The 25,790-nt window shown below is 40.5% G+C and overlaps 1 protein-coding gene across 1 annotated transcript; it reads right to left on the reverse strand.

Annotated features, from left to right (window-relative positions):
• Positions 1-1,299: 1,299 nt before the first annotated feature.
• LOC130904471 (fascin-2-like) lies at positions 1,300-24,895 on the reverse strand. Its single transcript, XM_057817233.1, has 5 exons — positions 23,673-24,895; positions 16,056-16,212; positions 6,723-6,844; positions 6,487-6,654; positions 1,300-6,424 (listed from the first exon to the last, which is right to left on the reverse strand). The coding sequence occupies exons 1-5, from the start codon at positions 24,493-24,495 to the stop codon at positions 6,219-6,221; spliced, it is 1,476 nt and encodes a 491-aa protein (XP_057673216.1). The 5' UTR covers positions 24,496-24,895; the 3' UTR covers positions 1,300-6,218.
• Between the last annotated feature and the right edge of the window lie 895 nt (positions 24,896-25,790).

Raw genomic sequence — 25,790 nt, forward strand, 5'->3', positions numbered from 1 at the left:
GAGAAAGTTGGTACACTCCGTCAGCCGCGGGGAGTTACGGAAGGGTTGTGAGTGACGTCATCACTCGAAATGTACACTCACCAGCCACTTTATTAGGTACACCATGCTAGTAACGGGTTGGACCCCCTTTTGCCTTCAGAACTGCCTCAATTCTTCGTGGCATAGATTCAACAAGGTGCTGGAAGCATTCCTCACAGAGTTTGGCCCATATTGACATGATGGCATCACACAGTTGGTGCAGATTTGTCGGCTGCACATCCATGATGCCAATTTCCCATTCCACCACATCCCAAAGATGCTCTATTGGATTGAGATCTGGTGACTGCGGAGGCCATTTGAGTACTGTGAACTCATTGTCATGTTCAAGAAACCATTCTGAGATGATTCCAGCTTTATGACATGGCGCATTATCCTGCTGAAAGTAGCCATCAGAAGTTGGGTACATTGTGGTCATAAAGGGATGGACATGGTCAGCAACAATACTCAGGTAGGCTGTGGCGTTCCAACGATGCTCAATTGGTACCAAGGGGCCCAAAGAGTGCCAAGAAAATATTCCCCACACCATTACACCACAACCACCAGTCTGAACCGTTCATACAAAGCAGGATGGATCCATGCTTACATGTTGTTGACGCCAAATTCTGACCCTACCATCCGAATGTTGCAGTAGAAATCGAGACTCATCAGACCAGGCAACGTTTTTCCAATCTTCTATTGTCCAATTTTGATGAGCTTGTGCAAATTGTAGCCTCAGTTTTCTGTTCTTAGCTGAAAGGAGTGGTCTTCTGCCGCTGTAGCCCATCTGCCTCAAAGTTCGACGTAATGTGCGTTCAGAGATGCTCTTCTGCCTACCTTGGTTGTAATGGGTGGTTATTTGAGTCACTGTTGCCTTTCTACCAGCTCCAACCAGTCTGGCCATTCTCCTCTGACCTCTGGCATCAACAAGGCATTTCCACCCACAGAACTGCTGCTCACTGGATATTTTTTCTTTTTCGGACCATTCCCTGTAAACCCTAGAGATGATTGTGCGTGAAAATCCCAGTAGATCAGCAGTTTCTGAAATACTCAGACCAGCCCTTCTGGCACCAACAAGCATGCCACGTTCAAAGTCATTCAAATCACTAACTGTGTGATGCCATCATGTCAATATGGACCAAACTCTCTGAGGAATGCTTCCAGCACCTTGTTGAATCTATGCCACGAAGAATTGAGGCAGTTCTGAAGGCAAAAGGGGGTCCAACCCGTTACTAGCATGGTGTACCTAATAAAGTGGCCGGTGAGTGTATATATATATATATATATATATATATTATTTTTTTAAATTAAATACGACGAACATAAAGGCAACTTCAATTTTTTTTTAAAAATCGTTAGAAAGTTGTATGGACTTACAATACGCTAGATTGGTGTTTTCTGTTGTCTTCTGAAACACACCTGGGTGACGGCGCTTCAGGTGATCGTTCATAGCCGACGTGCTACCGTGGTATGCGAGCTCAGCTTAGCAAAGAGTACACACAGTGGCACCATCCATATTTTCCTTGAAATAATTTCAGGCTCTGGCTAGTCTGGTCAGCGTTTTTGGCTTTATGCCACTTTCACCGTGTTACCAATTCTGCCCTTCTTGGTAATTGGCAATGTTTTCAACTGCTCGGCGTAGTGACGAGTGAACCGGCGTTTCACTTGACTCGTTGTCGTCGGTTCGTCCGATTTCCTCCTCAGGAAGGTGGCGGCATGCATAATAACACAAGAGAGGCGTCAGATGGCTTTTTATGGATACTTTTATTGACCAAAACAAAAACGTGGGGGATGCAGCCACTTCACTCCGCGCTGCCCGCGCACTTTTCCAACTCTCACCGATCTCACTCCCTCCCTCCCTCTCTCTCGCTCGCCCACTTTCTTTCTCTCCGCTCAATATGACAATGCCAGTCACATTGATAATAACAGCGGCCTCCTTGGGGGTGCTGGTAACAACCGCTTGCATCGTAAGCGCCCGCCATTCTAAACTTAATCTGCATGTAAATTTTTAACCTGGCATTACCCGTTGACGGTATGTTTTGCCAGTCGACACATTTACGTCATCGATGACGTCAACAACGTCGACTAGTCGGGACAGCTCTACTTGATTTATTCAGCAAACAGTCCACTTTCCATGTAGCTAATACTACGGCGTGCTATGGTAGAAAAACCGTGTGTCCACCAGGTGCACTAATTAACAGTGGCTCTCTAGGTGCACCTTTATAGTAAAATACCTAATGACATTGGTGGTGCCCCCTGGTGGCAAAAACAATAACACAGTTTCAAAATAAAGAAATTGATGCAATGAATTGTGACAGGGAATATGGCTTCTACAAAATATGTTGAATGTTTGCATTTTTGTGCCTTTTTGAACAAGAGAAAAATGCCATTGCTTTGAGTGGGCGGGCATATTTTTTTCCGGGCTGAGAGAGCTTGGCGGGGTCAAAGTGCATCGTTCTCTGTCGCCCTGTAAATCTGCACTGCCCCCTAGGGCCTGGCATGAATACTACATCGTTTTCATGCGGAATTGCAACATAGTTCGAATGGAGACACAAATGCAAATTTGAAATTTTTCGTATTCTCGGAGAGTCACCATGTAAATGGCCCCTAAAATACAAAAGGGCTGCAAGTGACGTCATCCCTTGAAATTTATACCTCAATATCTTTAAAACGATAGCAGCACAAACTAATTTTTACAGCATAAACAAATGGCACCAAAAATGGGGGAGCTCCGTGACGTCACCACTCGAAATTGATATCTCAAAAATGATAGCACAAACGATTGACACAATTTTTAGCCGTTTTTAATCAAAATGGGGGCTGGTTGACCTCAGATTGACCTCTAAAATTGTAAATATCTCAAGCTTAGCAGCAGAAACGGTTAACATAATTTTTATATAAATCTGTGCGTAATGGGTGCCAACTTCACAGAGGTGATACATGCTTGTCCCTTGCGTTTGCTGTTTCCTCAAAAAGATTTGTTCACCCACCACGTGTTTAGTTTTCACCACATTTATTTCAGCAAAGTTTGCGTTATTGTACATTGCATAGCATTAGAATTATACAATCCATTTGGGTCATACTGTGTTTTATGGAAACTGTAAATGCTCCATTAAAATAAATGAAAACTCCATTGGCAGTGGCCCCGCTCTCTTTAAAAACAATGGGGCATTACCAATTGCCCAGAGTGACGTTTAGGGGCCACGCTTTGTCTACAGAGCGTCGTAATTCAAAGCGTTGGATAAAATAAAGGGCTGTAAACAAGGGCGGTGGGCTTTAATGCCAGGGTCAGCTAAAGTACTGTATTTTTCCGACTATAAGTCTCCGTTTTTTTTTTAATTGTCCATTGGTAGGTCGGAGGTGTGACTTATACTCCGGAACGACTTATACGAGAAATTTTTAAAGGGACGAGGCGACTAAAAATGACACGCGGGTTCTATATTGTGGCGCTTACGGGACAGAGGCGGACAATTTGCAGTTTGTTATTGTAAGCAGAAGAAGAGGCTTACATTCACTTCCACAAACGATGACAAAAAAATGGCTGGTCATTGACTCAAATGTCTTGCACAGTCAAGGTGTCAAAACAAAACTGAAATGAACTTGTAAGTAATGAAACAATTGGAACAGTAACTGAAGAAATAATTAGCACAGAACATGAACTTCCAACGTCATAAAATATATAACGCTGCCATTGTCATCATTTAAAAATGAAATTGCCTGATCTTAAAACTGCTCCATCCACATGTGCGTTACCTACGCTGTCAAGTCAGTACAATTTTATGCGATTCCCCTGAGGAATGGGTCGTTTTGGTAGGTGGTAGGTTACAGTTGTCATTTTTGTGGGACTGTAAATCTACATACAGTATCTGAGTAAGTACTGGCTAACGTTGGTAAATATTAGTAATGGACCGGTCTGACTACTCCCAAGCTCAAAACTATATATTTTTACTGTACCAATATTTGGAAAAATGAATTAAAAGTCCTACATGTATTCTTTAATTAGGTTACAGTTGTCATTTTTGTGGTACTGTAAATCCACAGTTCTGAGTAAGTTCTGGGCAAGGTTGGTGAAAATTACTAGTGGACCTCTCTGACTACTACTACTATTTTTTAGTGTACCAATATTTGGCAAAATGAATTAAGTCTTGCATGTATTTAATTAGGTTACAGATCTCAGTTTTATGGAACTGTAAATCTACAATTCTGAGGAAGTTCCGGGCACGGTTGGTGAATATTAAAAGTGGACCTCTCTGACTACTCGCATACTCAAAACGATCCATTTTTAGTGTACATACAGTATATTTGGGAAAATGAATTAAAAGTCCTACATGTATTCGTTAATTAGGTTACAGTTCTCATTTTTGTGGAACTGTAAATCCACAATACTGAGGAAGTTCTGGGCTAGGTTGGTGAATATTACTAGTAGACTTCTCTGACTACTCACATACTCGAAACGATGCATTTTTACTGTACCAATATTTGGAAAAATCAGTTAAAAGTCCTACATGTATTCTTTAACTAGGTTACACTTCTCATTTATGTGGCACTGTAAATCCACAATTCTGAATAAGTTCTGGGCAAGGTTGGTGAATATTACTAGTAGACCTCTCTGACTACTCACATACTCAAAACGATGCATTTTTACTGTACCAATATTTGGGAAAATGAGTTAAAAGTCCTACATGTATTATTTAAATTAGGTCATAGTTCTCATTTTTGTGGAACTGTAAATCCACAATACTGAGGAAGTTCTGGGCAAGGTTGGTGAATATTAGTAGCGGCTATTTTTGACTACTCACATACTCAAAATGATGCATTTTTACTGTACCAATACTTGGAAAAATGTATTGAAATATTAGGTTACAGTTCTCATTTTTGTGATACTGTAAATCCACAATTGAGTAAGTTCTGGGCAAGGTTGGTGAATATTAGTAGTGGCTCTTTCTGACTACTCACATACTCAAAATGATGCATTTATACTGTACCAATATTTAGAAAAATTTCAATTAAAGGAACTACATGCATACTTTGATCAGGTTACATTTCATATTTTTATGTAACTGTAAATCCACAGTTCTGAATAAGCTCTGGCCAAGGTTAGTGAATATTAGTAATGGACCTTTCTGACTACTCCAATGCTTCAAACTATGAATTTTTACTATTTTTTAAATAAAATATATTAAAAGTCATACATGTATGCTTTATTTAGGTTGCAGTACTCATTTTTGTGGTACTGTAAATCCACAATTCTGGCCAAGGTTAGTGAATATTAGTAGTGGACCTCTCTGTGTTGCCGGCTAGATGACTTCCAACACCGTCCATGAAGTGGGCCGGTCTTTTAATGACTCCCGGGCCACTTCCGCTACCCCCAATCCGCCCCTGCCGAGCGCCGCAAGGCATGCTGGGAGGCATGAGACTGTTTTTTTATTGGTCTGTTACGCCCGCAAAGGTTAATGCGTAATTTGTTAGGGCACCGTTACTGAGAGGAGTCTTTGCTTAACAATGACCTGCATGTGTGCTGTGTTCAATGTAGCGAGCCATTTTTTGGAGTCGTGTGGTGAGCGAGATTCAACAGCAGCCACTGAAAGTAAAGGCTAATGTCTTCGTAGTTTTAGCCGCACATCATTCACCACATTATTTTGACTTGCATTCAAAATGAAATATATCTACTTGGGGTTGGATTTGATCAAACAATTGTCCCCACAAAAATATGACTCGTACATGGTTTTGTTCGTTATTACGTAGTTTTTGGCTGGTGCAAGTTACAATACAGAGCGACTTATAGTCTGAAAAATACAGTAACGAACCTGTTCCCTGCCATTGACCAGAATAGACGTCCAATCTGGGAGTCAAAATGGATTGGATTGCCGTCAATGGCACTAAAACATGAATGCTGCCAGCTATCTCAGTTAAAATGAATTTATTGTCTATCACTGTCAATGGCCATGAATGAGTTTGACTCCAAAACATCATTATATTTGGATGCTTAGACTCTTTTTTTTGTTTGTTTTTTATGTTGGCAATGAAAATGTCATTTGAAAGTAAAAGAAAATGAGAAAGCATACTAAATGTCTCAATTTAAAAATGCGATTGGGCATCTGGCTGACCGTATAAAAACATGGCATGAAAATGTTAGTCAGCCAATCCACTCCGTGTGAGCTCCTTCTTCATGCAGTGTGTTAGGACACTGACTTGATGATGTTTTAGTACTCCCAAAGAGAGGACGCGTCAACAGCCTGGCAATCGCCCATTAGCGTGCCTCCCTGGTCCCCTCGAAGGTACTTGCCATTGGAACCTTTAATTGCTATTCGCCCGTGTTCCAGGAACTCCAAGAAAAAATCTTCCGCCTTTTCGCCATCTGAGCACACCAGGCCGCTGCTGGAGACGTACCAGAACTTTCCATTCACACCTGCGGGAACACAGAAGCGCATTCAATTGGCGTGGCCACGTCTCGAGTCTCCGAAAACTAACTTTGAATATTGTAGGCTCCATCGTTGAATATCAGTGAGAAAATGTCGTAGACGGATCGGTTGGCGTTGAGGGTGTTGGAGTTCTTGTGGTGACACACGAAGCCGTTTTCTCCACGGAGGATGAGCATGGGTCGGTTGATGAGCTTCATCAGAAATAACTCATCTTCCCCTTCATAAAGAGAAGATTTTCTCTGGAGCTTAATTATCCGGTCCAAGTCTTGTCATAAAAGCACTTACCTACAGCATCGCTCACCGCTGAGAGCTGCCCGTTCTTTTTTGTGCAGACGTACTTTCCGTTGCTAGCCTTCAGCGCCACTCTTTGCCCTCGCCATTCGATGTCAAACATTGTATTTATCTCTCTGGAAAAAAACATACAGATAATTCATGACTCTGAAAATGAACCCAAGCCTAATTGATCATTCCATTGAGCTCATCACCATTGACTGCAATGGAATTTAAATGGTGTTTTTTTTCTATAACTACAGTGGTACCTCTACATTAGGGCTGCAGCTATCGAATATTTTAGTAGTCGATTAATCGATGGACTAGTTAGTTCGAATAATCGAGTAATCAGATAAGGAACATGAAAAATTAAAAATACCTGAGCTGAGCCTCAAACGGTATAATTTTTTTTTTTTAATGAGGATTTATGTACAACAAAAGAAAATTGGCTAACTTACATAGATAAGTCCGCTAGCGTAAATGCTATAAAATGCTAAAGTTTTTTTTTTTTTTTACAATACTCTTAACAAATGGTTCAGACACATATTCACTAGAGCTGGGAATCTTTGGGCACCTAACGATTCGATTACAATTACGATTCAGAGGCTCAGATTCGATTATAAAACGATTATTGATGCACCCCCCTCCTTTTTTTTTTTCTTTTTTTTTTTTTTTATGTTTTGTACATTAGTTCCAAAATTGTTCAAAAATACTCTCAGGCTAAACCACACTACTATTTCAGTATCAAGTTAACATATAGCAGTAAACAAATATACAAAAATAACATTAAATAAAAAACTCCAGTCCCCATTCTGTATCAGCAGCTTTAAACTACATTCAATTAATTTAATGTTGTGAATCAACCGTTAAATTTGTTAAAATTGCTCCCGTTATTCCATAATTTCCCTTTTGTCTACTTTCGACATGTGAAAGTTTTAAAACTATTTTAAAGATAGATTCAAGTCAATATTTTACCGATTTAGGAGTATTTTAGATAAAAAGTTAATTAGGTTTGCTTGGAAGGTTCGCTACAACAGCCTTGCAGGGAAGTGTACTGCTTTAAGATGGCGACCGTTTATAACGCCTGCATCTAGTTTTTTGTAGATGTGCTGCTAACACTACCAAATCTATATTGCATCTAGTCCTATATAAATGATACACCGTAACATTATATGGATGTACTTTGTAGCAGCTTTTCGGCAGCAGTCAGGTATGTTGTTGTGTTTTTTTATCTCGTTGCATGAGTTGAGCTAGAGCCGTGAGTTGAGCATTGGCATTACCCGAGGGGCCGGGTAATGGGAAGCATGATGTTTAGCTACTCTCGCTCCGTTCCGTCCCGAAGACCGCGCGGCGCACTGAGTGTTGTGTACTTCCGCTTTACTTCGCATATTTTAATAATCGGAATTTGGATGTTTGTGAATCGTTCTCGAATGTTCCACGGCCGAATCGCGAATAATCTAAGAATCGGAAATTTTGCACACCTCTAATATTCACACAAAAAACGGCTATACCTATAAACCAAATTAGAAATGAGCATTAGCTCAAACAAAAACTTAGCTTACGTTGGTCTTAACAGGGAGCGGGTTGGATTCAGCCATGTGAAAAGAGACAGACCAGAAGGCAGTGTATCCACCCTAATCAATAAAACTAAATGCAAACATTTTCAAAATAAAACATTACAACGCCACTTTAATTAAACAAATACTCGAAGCAACAAAATTTAATTCGAATATTTTTTTCTAACCGAATACTCGAGTTAATCGATTAATCGTTGCAGCATTACTCTACATACAAAGTTAATTGGTTCCAGGACCTTGTTTGTAAGTTGAAATGGTCTTTTGTCGAACAAATTTTCCCATAAGAATACATGATAATTCCATTAATTTGTTCCACAGCCCAAAAACCTACACTAAATCCTTAATAAATACTGCTGTTACTATTGCAAATAGCAGTCACAAAGAGCACAGCAAATAAATTATGAACAAAAATCAGAATAGTAATGATATGATAATAATAATAATAATTAGGGGTGTGACAAAATATCGAAATGGTGATATATCATTAGGGATGGGAATATGGAGGTAGATTTATGTCTTTATTATTCAATCAAAAGGGCATTATTTAAGTTTATTTATTTTAAGTTTTTTTAATGAAAAAACTTTTTTGATTGAAGTAATGTAATTTTGCGTTTGGACCACATTTTGGCTAGGACATTTCTGTCTTTATTATTCAATCAAAAAGGGCTTCAAACAAAAACAATTATATTTTCAAAAGAAAAATCACTTCAATCAAAAATTTAAAAAATTCAATCGTCGAAAAAAAGGTTTGAATGTGAAAAAATATTTGAGACTCAGAAATTCGCATTTGAACACTTCATTTTTAATTGAAACTGTTTTCTTTGAACGAAGCAATCCTTTTTGTGTTTGAGCCATATTATGGGTAGGACATTTGTGTCTAAATCATTCAATCCCAATAAAAAATGCTTCAATCAAAAAAAACAAAGAAAAAAAAGCTTTTGCAAGAATATTTTTTGGGAAAATATTTTGTTTACTTGAAATATATATATTTTTTATTGACGTGTCACTTTTTTTTTAAAAGCAAAAAGTAAAAAAAAAATTGTTTTTTTTTTTTTTTTTTTAAAGTGGAAAAACTTTTGAATGCACTTTTTTTTTGAAGTGGAAAAAGTTTTGAAGGCACTTTTTTCGATTGAATCATTTTGACACAAAGAGCCGGTTTTGCAATTAATTTATTCCGAACGCTTGTGGAATGAATTGGTCGAGCTCTGTGTGCCTGTGTGTGACGTGAAGCACCGCTGTTGAGAAATTCCCGCCCCGCAAGTAAATGTCCGATCGCTGTCAAGCACCTGTGTAATAGAAGCCGAGTAATGCCCTTTCTCGCTTATGAGCGAAGTGAAAGTGAAACAGGCAAGAAAACAAAAAGCTATGGCGAGCGGAGGAGTGGAGAGATCGAATTTTGAGGAAGCACCAGCTTCTTTCAAATCTGCGGTGTTGCAACATTTTGGTTTCCCCGTGGAGGGAGAGAAAATATTGAAAAAAAAAAAAATGCAAGCATTGCTCAGCGCTTGTTCCCCATGCTAATGGCAACACTTTTATAACATGACTCCGGCACCTCAGCCGGCATCACCCACAGATATCACTTTCTCAGGGCAGGACAACCCCGAAGATGACACCAGTCAAAACACACGGCGGGCTTCCTTAATTTATTTGCAACGCTTGACCCGCGTTACATTGTTCCCTCGCGGACATATTTCTCCTACAACGTAATCCCCGACATTTATGAAATGGCACGCAAAGCCATCGAAGATGATTTCCCTAAAGCACATAGTTTCGCCCTGACCACTGATAGTTGGCCGTCCCATGCTACAGAGTGCTACTACCTAACTGTGACGGTCCACTATAATTCATACCTGTCAAGTTGTACGGTCTCGGTGTAATTTGTACAAGTGAGCACTGATTTTTAAAATGTGTACAACGTACGTTACGTTCAAAATCTACTTTTTTCGTACATTACGTTTTTTTCCTCCGTTCGGATTATGTCAATGTTTTGGCAACGAGACGATGTGCGTTAATACGTTGGTTGAATGACAGAGACACGGTGAGGGAAGAGTGTTTGTTGTGACTAAGAGTGCGACAATATCTCGATACGGCGGTATATCGCGATATTTTGCAACCCGATCGGTTATCGATATGCTCCCGCCAAGTATCGATACTTTTATTAAACATATTGGCCATACAATGGTGTATGGATGCTGTATACTGCTCAATGTTTGTTGAGCAATTCCTTGGCGGTCCACTAGGGGCGCTCGGGAGTGGCGGTGAGGGTAAAGTGCGCACAAGTCGTCTAGAGAAGAAGAAAGGAAGCTCCAAGTAGGTTGAAAAAAAAGAAAAGCCCCGTGAGAACGGTGGAGGAAAAAATGAGAAAAATATGGCTACAAATCACACATGGGGACACACATTAGATTTTACACCAACAAGAAAGGAAGTAAGGTGAACAAGGATTGCTGTATGCAAGAATTGTCTTAGAAAAATAAGTTTCACTTGCAGCTGGTGACGTAGTGGTCACCGGAATTTGTGAGCTTCGCTTTCATCACTTGAGGTAAGAAAGTTTTGCAATGTAATTGACTTTTTAATTTACATGTATTATTTTGATGACATTTGGTGTTGAATGATATAAAATAAACCAGGACCCTAAACTGGATGAAAATGAATATCGAACAAGCCCACATGAATTTACCGATTTATTGGATATTATTTGAGAACCACTTTCCATCTAGTTTACTCCACAAACTGTTATTACTGTCATTTTGATACAATAAGCTATAAAAATGGTTTGAATAGGTTCCAAGATGTACAAAGCTATGTGCATGATAATTAATGTAGCCTACATATTGAAAATAGGTAATTATTGCATTTTTAATTTCTATACATTCAATTCATATTTTTTTTTAATTTAATACTTCCAACACAAAAAAAAATCGGGATTTCAACTCAAAAGCTATGAAGTAGCTAATATTTTTTGTTTTATTTTGTTGTTTTTAAGGTGAGGTGACTGAGCAAGTCTGACATCTTAAATGCAGAAGCAGATAGTGGAAGTGCTCAAACCAAGCAACAAAGGTCATATAAGAAGAAAAGACCCACCAATTTTATCAATGCCCCACTCCAAGCTCAACTGCTGACACCTACGGCATTTTTATTTTTATTTTTAAGATTTAAAACTTTAAAGAAATTAAGGGTGTCATTCATCATGATCTCTCCAAGCGATATAAGTGGTTGTGGTTTGTTTCCTCTATATGTGCAGGTGCACAATTTGCAGTAGATTTATATTTTACAGCAATGTTGCACAGAAAAGGTGTCACTGTTTAATAAATGATTTAAACAGTATTTTTTCTATTTTTAAATATCTTTTTTTTTTCTGTTTCAACAGTTGTATCGTAGAATTTCATGTATCCAATTTCTGACCAATATATCGATAATCGCTGTATCGTGATATCGTCAGATAATCGTTATCGTGAGCCTTGTATCGCGAATCGTATCGTATCGTGAGGTGCCATGAGGTTCCCACTCCTAGTTGTGACGCTGTAGCAAACGCGATGCTAGGCTAGGTGACTCCAATATTTCCTGACTTTAGCCGACAGCTTACAGTCTACGCCTAGATATCTCATGGATATAGAACTACATGCGAAATGACAGACACAGTAGCGTTAGTAAACAGTCGCCATTTTAGAGCAGTAAACTTCTCAGAAAGGCTCTGTTGTAGTGAACCTTCCTAGCGAACCTAAGTAACTTTTTATCTAAAATACTACCGAATCGGCAAAATCTTGACTTGAGTCTATCGTTAAAGGATGAAACAGTTTTAACATTTTCACATGTCAAAAGTAGACGGAAGGCAACTAACGCAAAAACGGGAGCAATTTTATCAACTTTAACGGTTGATTCACAACATTAAATGGCCTCCAAACATAGCAAAGGTTACTATGTCTTTTTTTTTTGTTTGTTTTTTTTTGAAAAAATGGAGGGGAAAAAAAAACATGAAAGGTAACACCAGTTACTTTGCCAAGTAACTTTTTTACTACTGTGTGTGTATTTCAGTAGTCGGTCACTACACTAGCCAAAGAGCTAAGAGGCATTTTAACAGTCGAAAATGTTTACATTTTAAGTGTTTATTTCATATTCTTAAAAACAAAATAAAGGCAGTTTGAGAAAATAAAAAAAATGAAGAACACAAACGAAACCGAACCGAAACCGTGATCCCAAAACCGAGGTTCAAACCGAACCGTGGGCTAACTGAACCGTTGCACCCCGACAAAAGCACTCTTACGTTCTCAGTTGTCCTATCCTATTCCTAGGTGCCCTAGGAGAAGGTTTAGCTTGGCGCCCCGCCCCCCAAAATGACAATATGCAGTATAATAAATATGTATATGTATATATATATATATATATATATATATATATATATATATATATATATATATACAGTGATACCTCAGCTCACGAACATAATTGGTTCCCAGAAAGTGTGTGTAAGGCGAAAAGTTCGTCTTCCGAACATTTATTTCCCATAAGAAACCATTAAAATGAGAATAATCCGTTCCCAGGTCCCCATAAAACATAATTTTCTACTAAATAAGCCTTAAAACTACACAAAAATATACCTTATTTTATGTATAATAAATGTGCTATTGTATTATAATTAAAGAAATAAACTGTACTGTATAATAAAGTCGTTTTATTTACCTTTGTGATGGTAGTTGATGGCTTGATGGAATGGAGTGGGAGGAGGAGGGAGGGAGGGAGTTATTGTTTGGAAGGAGGGTGTTACCGGCAAAGTGCGCAGTTAGCGTAGACTCCACTGCTGTGCCCCCCACATGCTTTTGGTTGTTAATAAAAGTGCCCACAAAAAGCCATCCGACGCCTCTGGGTGTTTGTATGCACGCCGCCACCTTTCTGGAGAGGAAATCGGGCGAACCGAAGACAACTGACGACAACGAGCCAACGTGACTCGCCGGTCCACTTCTCACTACGGTGGGAAGCTGAAAGCACCGCCAATTACCAGTCGAGGGCGAATTGGTAACACGAGTCACCTTCCATAAGGACTGTAGGTAACTCTTTTTCGGTCCCATAATAGCAAAGGTACACTCAATATGGTCCAAAATGTCTATCAAACACAAACCACGTCCGCACTCAACGAAAGTGAGGGGACGAACTGGGACGCCGTGAGCGTGCGTCAGCTTCTCGTGGCGCTTTTCGACCGCGTGAATTGGTTCGTCCGCCGAAAACTAGTTTGTCAGCAGAGACTATATGCTTGCGAATTTAATGTTCTTGAGGCGAAAAGTTCGTGAGCTTAAGCGTTCGTGAGCTGAGGTATCACTGTATATGTATATCTATGTATATATATATATATATATATAAGACGGCCCTGATTATAAGACGACCCCCTCTTTTTCAAGACTCAAGTTTGAAAAAAGACTTTTTGAACACCAAATTAATTTTTCTACAGAAAATTACAGTACATCTGAAAAATGATTATAACAATATATTTGAGAGAAAAATCTAATTCAAATCTTAATATCTGAACATTTAAATATGTAAACTAAAGTGCAATCACATTCGTGTATGAATGGGCTCTGGTTTTTGAATGTAAATAAACCAATCTATTGTGATAAAACAACAAAATTGCAATAACGGCATTAACCATCAAAGTGAAGTCTAACTGTAACTGTAATCTTGAAACAAATCTGAATAAGGAAAAACATTGCAATAAAATAATGCAAACTGGTTAAACTTGAGAGTAGCTGAGATGTGTCATGACAGAACATCGCTTCAATGATTTCTGGCGCCATTTAGCGTCGTGAATGGGTATAATGTCTAGACCGCGAATCTAAGACGACCTACGCTTTTTCAGTCTTATTTCAATGCAAAAAACACGGTCTTATATCGGGCCAATACGGTATATAGTATTTTCACAACTTCAAGGGTGAAACGAGTGAATAAAGATTCCGTCCAATACACTAAAGTCCTGTTTTTCCCTCCACCTTCTTTCATCGCTATCTGAACACAGCACCTGAGGAGTTGGACCTTTTCATATTTGGTCTTGTGTGAGACATTCATTTTTCCATTAGCGCTAGCTGCTAACACAATGAGATGATGCACAACCCCAGCCCCTTGATATTTTAGGAAATGTTCTGGCAGCGTAACATGAGATATCCTCTAGATGGCCCCCTAGGCGCTTGCCTGCTATACCTGTTAAGGTTGATTTATGCGTCTGCATTGCAATGACAGCAGACCAATGCCGTTAACACAGACAAAAATTTGGATCCTACGCCGTAGCATGACGTGCGCCCCCCAAAAATCCTGTCTATGCGTCGTGACATGAATGTCAAAGGCAGGGGTCTCCAAACTTTTTCCTGTGAGGGCCACATAACTTTTCCCTTCTTTGATGAGGGGCCGGGTCAGTTTGTAAGAGAAGAAGTGTGACGATTGCCTAAATGTAAAAATGTATTGTTTTTCAGAGAGCCACAATCAAATAACCCATTCTGGATTCTTCACGGAACAAAAGTAAGTAAATTTTTTTTTTAAAATTATATTACATTATATTATTAGGGCTGTCAAAATTATCGCGTTAACGGGCAGTAATTAATTTTTTAAATTAATCACGTTAAAATATTTGACGCAATTAACGCACAGCAGTGCAATGTCCGCTTGTTACTTGTATTTTTGTGTTTGGTGCCCTCTGCTGGCGCTTGGGTCCAAATGATTTTATTTTACAATGAGTGAGCATGGTGTAATTATTGACATCAACAATGGCGAGCTACTAGTTTATTTTTTGATTGAAATTTTTACAAATTTAACAAAACAAAAACATCAAGAGGGGTTTTAATAGAAAATTTCTATAACTTGTACTAACATTTATCTTTTAAGAACTACAAGTCTTTCTATTCATGGATCGCTTTAAGAGAATGTTAATGCCATCTTGTTGATTTATTGTTATCGTAAACAAATACAGTACTTATGTATCGTATGTTGAATGTATATATCCGTCTAGTGTCTTATCTTTCCATTCCAACAACAATTTACAGAAAAATATGGCATATTTTATAGATGGTTTGAATTGCGATTAATTACGATTAATTCATTTTTAAGCTGTAATTAACTCGATTAAAAAATGTAATCGTTTGACAGCCCTAAATATTATATAATATTATATAATAATAAATAATAATAACACTATTAATTAAATAGATAATAACCAAATAACCCTCTCTGTGTTCTTCACAGAAAAAAGAAAATAAATAACACTACTGAAAAATAAAATAAAATAAAATATTGTTCAGGTTCCAAATGTGGAGGCGGGCCGTATCCGGCCCGCGGGCCGTAGTTTGGGGACCACTGGTCAAAGGACTGTGATTGGTCCGCTCAGAATGTTTTTTCTGTTTCAGCACAACAGCAACTCCATTTTCATACATTTAAACACCTCCGCCAACGTCTTCTGCAAAACTGTACAAAGACAAGCTACACCCCTCTAGTGGCTTGGCGGTGAATTACAGAGCAACGTGTTCCCTCGATGCAGAACTTTGAATGCTCCATGACTATGTAGGGTCTATGGCGTTGCTCCGCTATCAACAGAATGCAGAAGAATAAATCAGCCCTTACAGCCAGTTGAATACAATGCATTCACAATGCCAATTGTTGCCCGGATGCACCACTATTGACTACAACTCAAAATCATTTGGATCTTCTCAGGCAAGAATCAGACTCATCGAAGGATAGCTAATTGAACTGTGCTAGTGTTAGCAAGAAGAGCCCAAAAGGGACCTGAAAAGGTACTTACGCTTCCGACGCAGTGGACTGGATCTCTCCGTGGGTTACTAGAGTCCAATAAGACCCCCCGTTAGTCCTGAACATGGACTTTTTGCTCTTCTTATCAATTTCCATCTGAAAAGTCTCCATATCAGTCTCCACATCCTGATTGGCTGAAATGCTTACACCTGGAATTAGAGCGTTTCAATTCGTTATTATACTTATAATTTACATCTGGACCCAAGTCTTACTTCTATGTGGGGAATTTTACTCATTGTCTGACGGAAAAAAAAAAAAGTTTCCAAATTTTTCTAGTCCTACAATTTTTGACCAAATCACATAATTTAGGCATAAAAAATTCCGGGAAGGTGAGGGGCATAAAAGTTGTATACAGAATTACAAAAAAAAATTAGCGTTCCATATTTACCAAAAACTTTCCCATTCATTTGTAATCGGAAAATTTCCCATTCACTTGCAATGGGCTTTCCAATGGAATTTACATTGTATTGATGCCATTGACTGCCATGCATGTCGAATCTATTGATGCTAATGGACTTGAATTCCATCGACGCCTATGTAACTCAATGCCATTGACGGCTATGGACGTCCAAAAATTTTCCCATTCATTTTCAATGGGGAAAAAAATCCCCAAATCAACAGGAAATGACCAGATATCAATAGGACGTGTCCCCCAAACGTCCCCGATTCCTTTTACACTTATGAAGGGTGCTGCCATTGACGGCCATGGACGTCCAAATCTCCCATTCATTTCTAATGGCATTTACTTTGTTTAATGCCATTGATGGGCATGTTTGTCCATTCTATTGGTCCCAATGCACTTGGATTCCATTGACGCCTATGTAGGTCTATGCCATTGACTGCCACGGACGTCCCAAAATTTTCCCATTCATTTTCAATGGCAATAAAAAATAATGTCCCCAAATCAACAGGAAATGACAAGATATCAATAGGATGTCCCCCCCCAACTTCCCAGATTCCATTGACGCTTATTGAGGGTGCTGCCATTGACGGCCATGGACGTCCAAATTTCCCATTCAAATGCCATTGACGGGCATGTTTGTCCATTCTATTGGTAGCCCTGGGCGGGGCTAAGATCTGTATCGCCACACGGCAAAGACCCAGAGTAATTTCTCCAGAAATTGCAGTTTCTATTTGTCTGAAAGGGGCTATAGATGTGACCCTTGCACCAAAATGAGTTTGATTCCCTTGGTCTTTCCTATCAGTCAGTTGTTGTCCCCCGTTGCAACCAATCTAACGCTACTTTATATGCTTAAGCTGCATGAATTAGCCCTGTCTGGTTGTGTGTGTCAGGTGGAGTGGAATACACCGGCAGACGCGTATAACTCAACGGTGTCTGCTGCAGGTCAAATTAGATGCCACAGAAATATCCTCCAACCTCTCGCTTAAGCCTGTTACAAGCCTAATCCCCCACAGCCCCCACACCTTCTCCAGCCTTCCTGCTCATTTGCCCGCTGTAATTCCCCGAGTGGTGAAATGCAAATCTTCACTGCAGGGCCCGCTAAGCAGCTTTCAGTGCCCTGTTCTTAAAAAATGCGGAACTGCCACAAGGACTGACGCCGCACATTCAAATGCTGCTGTTTTTTTTGTTGTTGTCAGGTAATAGAGTTGTTCAAACACAAACCTAAATCGACTCCAGTTAAGATGCCGTCAGTGCTCGCAATTGAGTTGAAACCTTGCAAGGGAGCGCGTCCTTCCATATTACTTGCATGAGTAATTTTCACAGGGGAAGCCGACAGATCGTATCCAGCAGGCTGGCGTAGCTGTAATTATTTGTCATAGCTACACTGGTGTCTTGTAGCTCCAAATTGGAGAACAGAGAACACCTCTCAGTGGCTCAGAGTAAAGAGTCGGTGACGTCAAGGTTTAGGTTATTGACCCGTAGAGGACAATTTTGCAAGCGCGTAATTTCCAGGCGGTGTAATTTTCAATGAGGACACAGCTGAGATGACAAAGCCCATTATCTCAATTACCTCCACGGTATGCCTGACGACCATAAGGCGAGTAAGATAAACGATAAATGAAGCTTTCCAAATGTTGGTTTGACTAAATGAAATTGACTGTCAAAGTTGTATTAGCCAGGAAATCAGATGACTACCACTCCGGGGTGTATGTCGCTTTTTTTTTTTTAACCTGTCCTGTTTAGCTGCTTGACAGAGAGAATAGGAATCTGAGTGTCCGATTGGTCTGAACAGTTTTAATGTACCACATCGGAGTATGACATAGTCTCATTGTGATCATTCAACGTGCCTTGTTTATGAGGGGAAAGCAGGGAACAGGAAAGGGTTATGGGGGGACGGAAAAAAGACTAGGAGAGACTGAAGAAGCACAAACAACAACAAGAAATACATTGAACGCCTACGCTAACTATGACTATGTTGGTGCTATCGTTAGCTAGTTGTATTTCCGGTTGACACCATGTGGGGGGGCTGATGACCAAGGAGAAAGGGGTGGAGTCGGAAAGATAAGTGATTGGGAGAGCTGAAGTGTACACAAATCAGCCATGTGAGGTGTAGAACCCAGTATTTGTGTGAATCCTTTGTCCGTGTGAATATGTTGACATCCTATTCTATGCTGCCTGATCGCTAATCCTGACACTGAGTTTCTGTACTTGTGTATGTTTAATTGCATCTAGTCATAGGTGAATCACATCAGACATGTGATAGTCCTGCAGACAAGTAGAAATGCCGCGCAGGAGACACCCCAGGGCCTTGGCCCTTCCCCAACCAATGGCAGTGCAGCCCATCCCTCCTCTCGTAGCACTAGCAAGGGTGCTGCTGTCATCCCCCCAGGATCCAGGGTAGTCCCCTGGACCATACGCGCCCCCATCGACCGGCCTTCAGGAATGGGATGAGGGGACGCGCCACTGTCACCCATCCCTGCTTACTCGGCTCAAGAGCCACCGCCACAGCCCCCCAAACCGACAAGCTACGCAGCAGGACCCCCATGGCCCACTAAGCCCAGAGTGGGACAGGATCCCCACCCAGAGCAGGCAATACTCAGCCGACCCTCTGGCACCCAGCTAGCGACTTGCGCATGGAGGATACCCAGGCAGGAAAGAGAGGGGTACGCGGAAGCAGGGGAGCGGGGCGGCATGGGATCGGCAGCCCGGGCAGAGAGGAGGCCACATCATAGAGCAAAAGTGTGGGACCCACCTACCACCCTATTACTGTGGCTGCCAGGTTCCCGACTGGCAGCCATTACCCAGCACCGTAATGGGAATTTGTGAGGAGGGTAGTGCAGTGTATGCATTAAAATAGGAGAGCCTGGCTAAGAGCAGTGGGACCGCCGCATGGAAGTTAATTTCTCACCTGGTGTTCTGCCAAAATGTGCTACCCGTACGAAACATCCTACCACAGGCGAATTTGACAACCAAAGTACTACCGTGCGCTTTCACCTTGGTTTGTTTGGACTCACACGTACTAAAACAAAACAGCCTTAAGAAAATACTTGCACGTAGTAATATCAAATCAGGGTGGTTTAAATCAAGGGCGTAGGTTTGGTTTCAACATTGGTAGGGACTGTAGATGTCCCGAGCACATCCCGTGATCGGAAATTAGGCTGACTGCGCCATTTTTCAGGGATCAGGTGAAAAGGATGGGGTTTTTAATTATTATTTTTTTTCTGCTTCATGCTCATACAGCGCCACACCCTCGTTCCTGCTTAATAGTGCGGCCAAACTGTCCAGTACAGCGTGCGTTTGCACTTTAAAGTTAACAATGATTGACAGGTTTGTAGCTTTGATCTTGCCAGAGAAGCTTGGTAGCTCAACAATCAAAGGCGCAAATGTGTCAATCATCGCTTAGCCTGTAACACAGTAGCGTTAGTGTGCTGTGGCAACTCATTGTTGGTTGGCACTGAATGTTTATGTTTGAATACCATTGACGATCATTCAATCATTTCTCTGCCCGGTCCAACGGATCGGACATCTGTCCCCGTCAGTGCAAGAACAGTGTGTTGAACCAAAGCATAACAAATTTGTAGGGCTGTCAAACGATTAAAATTTTTAATCGAGTTAATCACAGCTTAAAAATTAATTAATTGTAATTAATCGTAATGAATCGCAATTCAAATCATCTCTAAAATATGCCGTATTTTTCTGTAAATTATTGTTGGAATGGAAAGATAAGACACAAGACGGATATATACATACAACATACTGTACATAAGTACTGTATTTGTTCATTGTAACAATAAATCCACAAATGGCATTATTAACATTCTTTCCTTTAAAGTGATCCACGGATAGAAAGACTTGTAGTTCTTAAACGATAGATGTTATAGTTACAAGTTATAGTAATTTTAGAGTAAAAACCCTCTTCATGTTTTTCGTTTTAATAACATTTGTAAAATCTTCAATCAAAAGTAGAGTTAATATAATAATAATAATAAGAATAAAAATAACAATAATAAGAATAGTGTGACAAAAGTCTGAGTCCATTTTACGTGTATTGTGCATAGCTATTTTGATATGGAATGCCAGTTCATTTTGCATTGTTGTTTAACTGTGTGAGAATAGGGCCTCATTACTATAGACTGAAGTGCTTTTCTTTTTGTGAACATTATTTTTTTTGAGAGATAGGAATATTGTTTGTTGTGCTTTCACTAAACGATACTTATGTTTGTTGTGAAGGAGTTGCTGAAGCTTATGCCAATAAACGGCCGGTCCAAAGAACGCCTGTGTCCACTCGCCTTTATAAAATATATATATCTCTGTACATATCTTACCCAAAATACAACAAGAGAGACATAATTGCCACTAAAAGAAAGAAAACTTACCGAAATATGTGTGGAGCACAAATAGCAATTTGCATTGCATTGTGCATGCAGCATAAACATCTCACAACTACCAATTCTACCACGTTTAGAAGAAATAACATTAGTATGGAACGGCGCTGCCCCCAAGCGGCCGGTGGCATTCTCTTCACTCTTAATGTCCATAAACGGCCTCATTGTAATCTGTTTGAGGCAATGTGCGAGCGGGTCATTCAGTGCATGCGTTAATTGCGTCAAATATTTTAACGTGATTAATTTTAAAAAATAATTAACGCCGGTTAACGCGCTAATTTTGACAGCCCTACAAATTATCTCAATTGGTAGAGCAGCAGTCAGATACAACATGGTAAAATAACAACAACTGTATCCATAACAGCACCATTTTCTGACATTTTGTTGTGTTCCATTTTATACGATATTAGGGATTTTAAAACGTCCACCATAGTTAGTTGTTTACCAATTTATTCATGTTCATTTGAGAATTGTCAGTGGCAATAAAATAGATGTATTCGCCATAACATCCTCAGTAGAAAATAACTAAAATGTAGTGCGCTAATGTTTTCATGGCCATTCCTATCCATAAATCCCCTTTTTTAGTCTGAATTACCTTCTGATGATTTATAGTTTCATTAATTTTTATGTACTGTGTACGTGGAATTACAGTCATGTAAATAGAATCCTGCTGTTTTCTCGAGCAGACTTTTAGAGAACAACACAATACCACTTCATCCAAATGTATGCAAATGGCTTGTATGGGTAAGCCGCGTGGGAGATTTTTGGGCAAATATGGTAGAAAGTGCAATAACTATCATGAAAACAAAATGTTTTCTCTGAGTAGAATTTTTTTTTTTTTTTTAATAGTGTTTTTACAGATCTAATCTACAACATGAGCAACCAAGCCCTGCGAAAATACAAGACAGTAGGCTTTTGTTTTGGGATTGTGACGAATGTTGGAACTTGGATTACCATAGGATCGCAAATCGGAGTTTTACTTTATTTTAGTTGCATTTTCGGTTAAGGATTATTATGTAATAGCCTTTAAATGTTAGCCCAGTTTGAAAACAAAGGAAGCATATATGTGCTATAATTATGCTAAGACAAAAAAAAAACAACAACTTGGCCTGCAAGCAAGATTGAATTTGCCCTCGCAGTTTGGCGCAAGTCTGACGTCACGCAGCTCAGGGTGGTGGCAGATCGTCCCCATCTCATGCGAAACGCACATGTGCTTGAAACTCAACTCTTTTGTGGCATGAGCGTGGTTGACCTGGATGTTTTTGTTTATCCTGAGTAGAGAAATACATTCACAAACCTAGGTGAAAAACCCCCTATTGAAGAGGCTCCTACAAAAAAGGAGCTGGTACTGAGATGTGCAGCCACACCCTTATTCAAAACAGAAATGAATTATCTAATTGGGCCAATTTGACCAAGTGTGCCAAATTTTGTGGCTCTATCAGCTGCCGAAGTCCCTGTAGAAATCTCCCTTTGAATAGCGAACAAAAGGTCGTCATGGCAACACACATGTGGACATGGGCCTTAAAATGGAGTATTACAAAAGGTCTCGTAACTCTACTGACAAACTTGAAAGGAACCTGGATATGTATAAGTAAAATGAGTGACCTCCTATTGCCACTAGTTGGCGCTGTAGGGTTGATGCAAATGAGCACGGGAAGTTTGGCTCAGATATATTGTATATCTGCCAAGTTATGATTGTTCAAAATTTGCGGTGAGATAAAATGGTGACGGTCATTTTCACTTTCCTGTTTGGACCCCTCTGCTAAAACGAAACCTCAATATTTTTCATCAGGCACCTGAACACGTCTTAAGGCTTCCCTGATGCAGGTTTGAAGTCAATTGATTTTTATTTTCATTTGAGGAGGAGCCTGTCTAGTAAAAAAGGGTGTTTCCTCTTCCCGGCGTGGGGCACCAGGCCCAATGGGTAATATTTCAAAGCAGTCGTGTTCAGGCTGGGATACCTCCCATATATCCCAGATAGGAAAAACACTGAACTTTGGATCAGGGGAGTTGTAGTCATTAACTGAATTTGGTCTATTGTCATTAAGAACAAGGCCGACTTTGTCACCTCGCTCTGGTCAGGCCTGTGAATGAAAATGCACCATTTTGATAACTTAAGATCTCATACGTCTCATGAACAGGCTCACCAATTTTGAGAAGGATCCAAATAACTGCTTAGGTGCCAATGTCTCTAATGTGCACCCTGTAAATCGACTAAAATTTCACATTTAATCAAAAATACCCGGTTTCTTGTTGGGTTTGGGATGTGAGACTCTTTCGTGCAGTGTTGCACAAGGTATCGACTCGCCAATTTTCATTGTTCTACGTTGAAAAACCCCGTAATGGGTTAGGTCTTTTAAAAAAATTCAAGGTGGTGCCATTCAGACACTGTTTTTTTTTCACAAGGTTGCAAAATTATCGATATTTACGCCAAGCCGCATATATGTGCAAATTTTGAGTTTTTGAGCATGTCAAGGTCTCCAAATCGTCCATTTTCATTTGCCTCTAAAAAATAATAATTTGCATTAGAATAGGGCTCTCGCACCACTTGGTGCCCTGGGCTTAAAATGTCTATTGAAAGCATATTCAGTGACACCTCAACAATAAACCAGTTTTTGTTTTGCCCATTTCATGCTACGCTTGTCATACGGTGACATTTTAATAAAAGCTGGCATTTAAAACTCAGTTCAGTGTGATAAAGACAAATGTACTCACAAAAAATCTGAATTTAAAATGTATTATAATATTATTACCGCTACCTTTTGAGTTTGATTTTCAAGCGTCTTGTTGCAGCAGCTAGCTGCCAGGCAATTTGATTTACCTTGCTTGACCGAGACAAATCTTTTATTGGCAGCTTGAAAAATGACTTGCGGGTGACTTTCCTCAAGGTCAAAGAGCTCATCTTTCCCCGGCTTGGAGCAGCGGCCGGATCGCAGTGTTCCGGTGGGACCCACCGGGGTTAGATATTTGCCGTCGCAGTCCTTGAAAGCCAGTTTTCCGGATTTCAACTCCAGCGTAAAACTGGCGCTATCGGCGTTCTCCTTGACCAGTTTGCCGTCGTTGCTGAGGAAACGGCCGTCGCAGGTTTTCAGGCTGTACTTGCCGTCCCGGTACATCAGGGTGACCAAGGAGTCCACCCCCCAGGGGATGTTGCTGTCCACGGAGATCTCTCCGTCGGAAGCGGACAGGTGGGCGTAGCGTTTGCGCGCCACGCTCAGCAGACTGGCCTGCGGGTGCAGAGCCAAATGGACGGCCCACAGCTCTTGCTCGGCGATGGCCTGGGCGAAGCAGGACAGGTAGTCGGCCGAGCCGCCGAAGTAACGCAGGTAAGGCTCCGACTGCAGCGCCCAGCGACCGTCGGACTGGGGCACGATTAGGAAACGGCACTCCGGCTCGGGGCTTTCCGCCCCGCACGTGATCTTGCCGTCTTTGTCGGATGCCAGGTAACGTCCCAAGTGGCTGCGGAGGAAGACCACCTGGCCGTCGTGCTCGTCCTGCTCCAAGGTCCAGATCTGTTTCTTCTTCATGCTAGTGCCCGAGGCGTTCACCTTGAAGCCGAAGGCCTCCGCCGTCAGGTAGCGGTTTTCGTAGTTGATCAAGCCGAACTGAAGCTTCAGGGCTCTGTTCATTCCGTTGGTGGGCATCTTTAACCCACCGAATCACCGGGACCGAGAAACGTAACTAAAGAGAAAAATCACAAAAGATCTGAAGTCATGAATATGGTCTGCAAGGACTGCGGAGCACTCCTTCCGTCGTCCGTCACTTTCTCCTGCCAGAGCACTTGTGCAGACACTCGCGCTGAGTTCCTTAATGAGTCGGGATTAAAATCAGCAGGACAAAGCACCTCAATCCAACAAGCTGCTGACGTCACATACTGCTTCTCCGAGTGCAAATCTCCCCTCCTGCCCCTCGCCGCAACTGCGCTTTCCAGCGTTATTCCTTTCAGTTCCCCATTGTTTTCTCCACGGCACTCATCATTTGTGCTCGTCGGCTCTTAGGGACACGTTCCGTTTCTTTTTGGTGTCACTCACATTGTCGGTCCTGCGACGCCATAACCCTTGGGATTATCCTTGCTTAGATCTGCTGGTTAGCTGCAGACTAATTGGAAAATGCCCAGTGATGAGAGTCTTACTCCCCATGGCTTCTGTCTCCTTTTTATTCACATGTTCCAACATCCACAATGTATCAGGGCCTCAAGAAAGTGGATGGCTATTCAAAAACGTATGATCTTTAACCCTTAATAGAGCAAGTCACTATTTTTTTTTTAAATACTGTATTTTTCAGACTAGCTAAATCACACCTGTGTTTGAGGATACTTACTTAGGGCACAAGACAAAAATGAGCCATTGTTTACGTCATATGCTAGCTATGTGTGACATTTTCTCATTGCACGTGCAGTTAGCCTGCATTGTGATAGTGTTTAGTTGTGTCACTCATGTGATGTGCTGCGCACCGCCACTCACTAGTGTCTTCTCCTGGATTGCTTGTTTTGAAATGCATGGGAAGATTCATTTTCTTATCTTGGAAAGAGGGATTTTGCAATGTTACCTTGGCCTTTAAAGGTCTGCTCAGTGATCCTCACACACTGAATTTAACTTCACATAACTAGCATTAGCATTTAGCGTGGCGAGAGTCATCTTAAATTCTTCGGCAATTTTTTTTCACATATAGTTTGTAGCATCCAAATGGGTATGATGATTGAAAATAATGTATTTTTTTTTTCCTGATTAGTGTGTGTTATCATCAGCAAGTTGGCGTTGTCATTGTAGACGCTACATTATTTGCTCGTTGTCAGGGAAGTTCACTTTTGAACCCCAAGATAAGTATCTATCAATAGCTCAAATAAGAGAATAAAATCAGACCCAGCCAAAGATTGCGTGCTTCGAAGACTTTATAAACAAGATATATATCAAAGGTACAAATGGTGTGTTCCAGCCAG

Source organism: Corythoichthys intestinalis, chromosome 16 (assembly GCF_030265065.1).
Source record: "Corythoichthys intestinalis isolate RoL2023-P3 chromosome 16, ASM3026506v1, whole genome shotgun sequence".
NCBI classification, from domain to species: Eukaryota; Metazoa; Chordata; class Actinopteri; order Syngnathiformes; family Syngnathidae; genus Corythoichthys; species Corythoichthys intestinalis.